The 1,600-nt window shown below is 63.4% G+C and overlaps 1 protein-coding gene across 1 annotated transcript in view; it reads right to left on the reverse strand.

Moving 5' to 3' along the window:
- MYC (MYC proto-oncogene, bHLH transcription factor) overlaps window positions 1-1,547 on the reverse strand; it is a 4,130-nt gene extending 2,583 nt beyond the window's left edge. The window contains exons 1-2 of the mRNA XM_026077574.1: window positions 1,243-1,547; window positions 7-260 (exon numbers count right to left, since the gene is read on the reverse strand). Of these exons, the coding sequence (XP_025933359.1) occupies window positions 7-245 (239 nt within the window). The 5' untranslated portion in view covers window positions 246-260; window positions 1,243-1,547. The remainder of the gene's footprint in view (window positions 1-6; window positions 261-1,242) is intronic.
- Between the last annotated feature and the right edge of the window lie 53 nt (window positions 1,548-1,600).

Here is a 1,600-nt window from a genome sequence, read left to right on the forward strand (position 1 = left end):
GTGGAGGGGAAGCAGGAGGCGGCGGCGGCCAGGCTGGAGCGGCGGCTGGGCGAGAGGGGCGGCGTGGGCAGCAGCTCAAACTTCTTCCAGATGTCCTCGGACGGGGCGGGCGGCTGCAGCTCGCTGCCCCGCTGCTGCGCCGCCAGGTAGAAGTTCTCCTCCTCCTCCTCGAAGTAGAAGTAGGGCTGCACCGAGTCGTAGTCGTAGTCGTAGTTCTTGCTGGGGAAGCTCGCGTTCAGCGGCATCGCGGCGGCTGGTGCCTGCGGGCCAGAGGGGGACACGGCGGGCGCCGGGTGAGCTGCGCCCCGCCGAGCGGCCGCGCTGCCCCCAGCCCGCGCCGTGCGACAGCCCCCGGCGGCGCACGGCTCCCCCCTGCTCCCCGCGCCGGGCGAGCGGCAAAAAACGCGATCGCGATGATGATAATAATAATAATAATAATAATAATAAAGTGCAGGGCTTCCCCCCACCTCCTCCAAGCCCCGACAGGGCAAACGGGAGGCACGACCCCTCCCCTGCCCTGATCCGGCTGCCGGGCTCGGCTGGCGGCCCCGGCGCAGCCCGGACCACCCTGCCCGGGGCCGGCGGCAGCGGCTGCCGGCGCCTCCCCCGGCGGCTCGGCCGCTCCGAGCCGCCCCGCCGCCGCGCACCGCTCCGCCCGTCCCCGCCGCCGGCCATCAGCGCCCCCGGCAGGAGCCCCCGTCCCTCCCGGGGCCGCCTCGCCATCCCCATCCCTCCTCCTGCGGCCCGGCTGCCGGGCGGGAAGGGGCGGCCGTCTCTCCCCAGCCCCTGGGAGAGCCGGGCTGCTGCCCAGCCGCCCACCTGGGCTCGTGTTAATGCTCAGGGACGGCACAGACCTTGGCAAAGTTTGCCAAATTTTGTCATATATATATATAAATATAATATATATATATATACACGTATATACACAGAGACGTATATATACATATATATTATATATATATGTACATATATATATAGCCAATACGTGCAATAATCATAACCTGCCCCTCCGTAGGCTGGGGATGCAAACGCTTTCCCCCCGAATTTGAAAGCCCGAGCGCAGAAAGAAGGATGGGGAACGCCAGTGCCCCGGCAGAGGAAAGCGTCCCTCCGGCTGGACCGTCGGTGTCTACATCCACGGCGCGCAGCCCCGCCGGCAGCCCCGGTGTCACCAGCCCGTGTCAGTCCAAGCCACAACCGCGGGGGGATCAACTGATGGGCAAGCAGAGCTCCGCAACTCACCGGCTTCTCCAACGCACCAGCTGCGAGGCGTAGCGAGGCAATTATTGCGGACGGTGCGGGGAATAACAAAACAAGGAAAAAATATATAAAAAATGGAAAAAAAAAAGGAGGAGAGGACGAAAAAAAAAGACAAAAAGCAGGGGGGAATATAGCTGTCTTCCTCCCACCACGGTTAAAAAAAAAAAAGGAGCAACGGAGAGAGAAATCGCCCTTCCCGGCGTGCAGCAGAGATTGTACGGTCCAAGGCAGCGCGGCGCGCTCCGTGTGCGGGTACAATAGAAGTTTAGTTGCTTTCCTGCTTTAAAGCGCCGGCGAGGGACGGGGGGAGGTGCCGCGGGGCGGGGGCAGCACCGCGGGG

The sequence above is a fragment of the Apteryx rowi genome, unplaced genomic scaffold, assembly GCF_003343035.1.
Source record: "Apteryx rowi isolate R43461 unplaced genomic scaffold, aptRow1 scaffold_112, whole genome shotgun sequence".
Classification (NCBI taxonomy): Eukaryota; Metazoa; Chordata; class Aves; order Apterygiformes; family Apterygidae; genus Apteryx; species Apteryx rowi.